This window comes from Penaeus monodon, chromosome 3, assembly GCF_015228065.2.
Source record: "Penaeus monodon isolate SGIC_2016 chromosome 3, NSTDA_Pmon_1, whole genome shotgun sequence".
Lineage (NCBI taxonomy): Eukaryota > Metazoa > Arthropoda > Malacostraca > Decapoda > Penaeidae > Penaeus > Penaeus monodon.
This window is the reverse complement of record NC_051388.1, coordinates 36,112,306-36,112,845: the sequence shown is the minus strand read 5'-3', so window position 1 is coordinate 36,112,845 and position 540 is coordinate 36,112,306. Positions and strand designations below refer to the sequence as shown.

At 53.3% G+C, this 540-nt stretch overlaps 1 protein-coding gene across 1 annotated transcript in view; it reads right to left on the bottom strand.

Annotated features, from left to right (window-relative positions):
• The window catches only part of LOC119586084 (proline-rich extensin-like protein EPR1), a 756-nt gene extending 573 nt beyond the window's left edge, over positions 1-183 (bottom strand). Inside the window, exon 1 of the mRNA XM_037934787.1 lies at positions 1-183. This exon is cut by the window's left edge and continues 573 nt beyond it. Coding sequence (XP_037790715.1) covers positions 1-183 — 183 coding nt within the window.
• Between the last annotated feature and the right edge of the window lie 357 nt (positions 184-540).

Below are 540 nucleotides of genomic sequence, written 5' to 3'. Positions count from 1 at the left end.
GCGTGCATAAGGGGTATGGGTAAGGGGCGAGACACAAGGGCTGTAGGTAAAGGGCAACAAGTAGGGGAGGGTATGAAGCACGAGGTCGCTCACACGAGCAGGGTAATGACTAGGGGCTGCGGTATGGGTAGGAGCGCAAGGGCAAGGGGTATGGGGCAAGAGGTAAGGGGCAAGGGAGGGCATGTAGTACGAGATCACACACACGAGCAGGAAATTGATCTGTCAGTCTCTGGCCCAGAGTGGCAGTCTGGGCCGAGAATCAAGTATGGATTCCATCTGCAGCTTATTACAGTGGCATCTTCGTCGGTCAGTCAGGACTTGCCCGGGGGTCGACAGGGGTGGGGGATGGGGGGGTGTAAGGGGGTGAGGGAGAGGGTGATGGGGGGGATGAGGGGGAGTGGAGGCGGGAGCCGGCGCTGCTTTTGTAAAGATTGAAAACGGGTATTTCTTTTCCACAATGAATGTTGCAGTTTCGTTGTCCCTTTTTTCGTATAAAATGCTTGGACGTTAATGATGTATATGCATTTATATTCATACTTT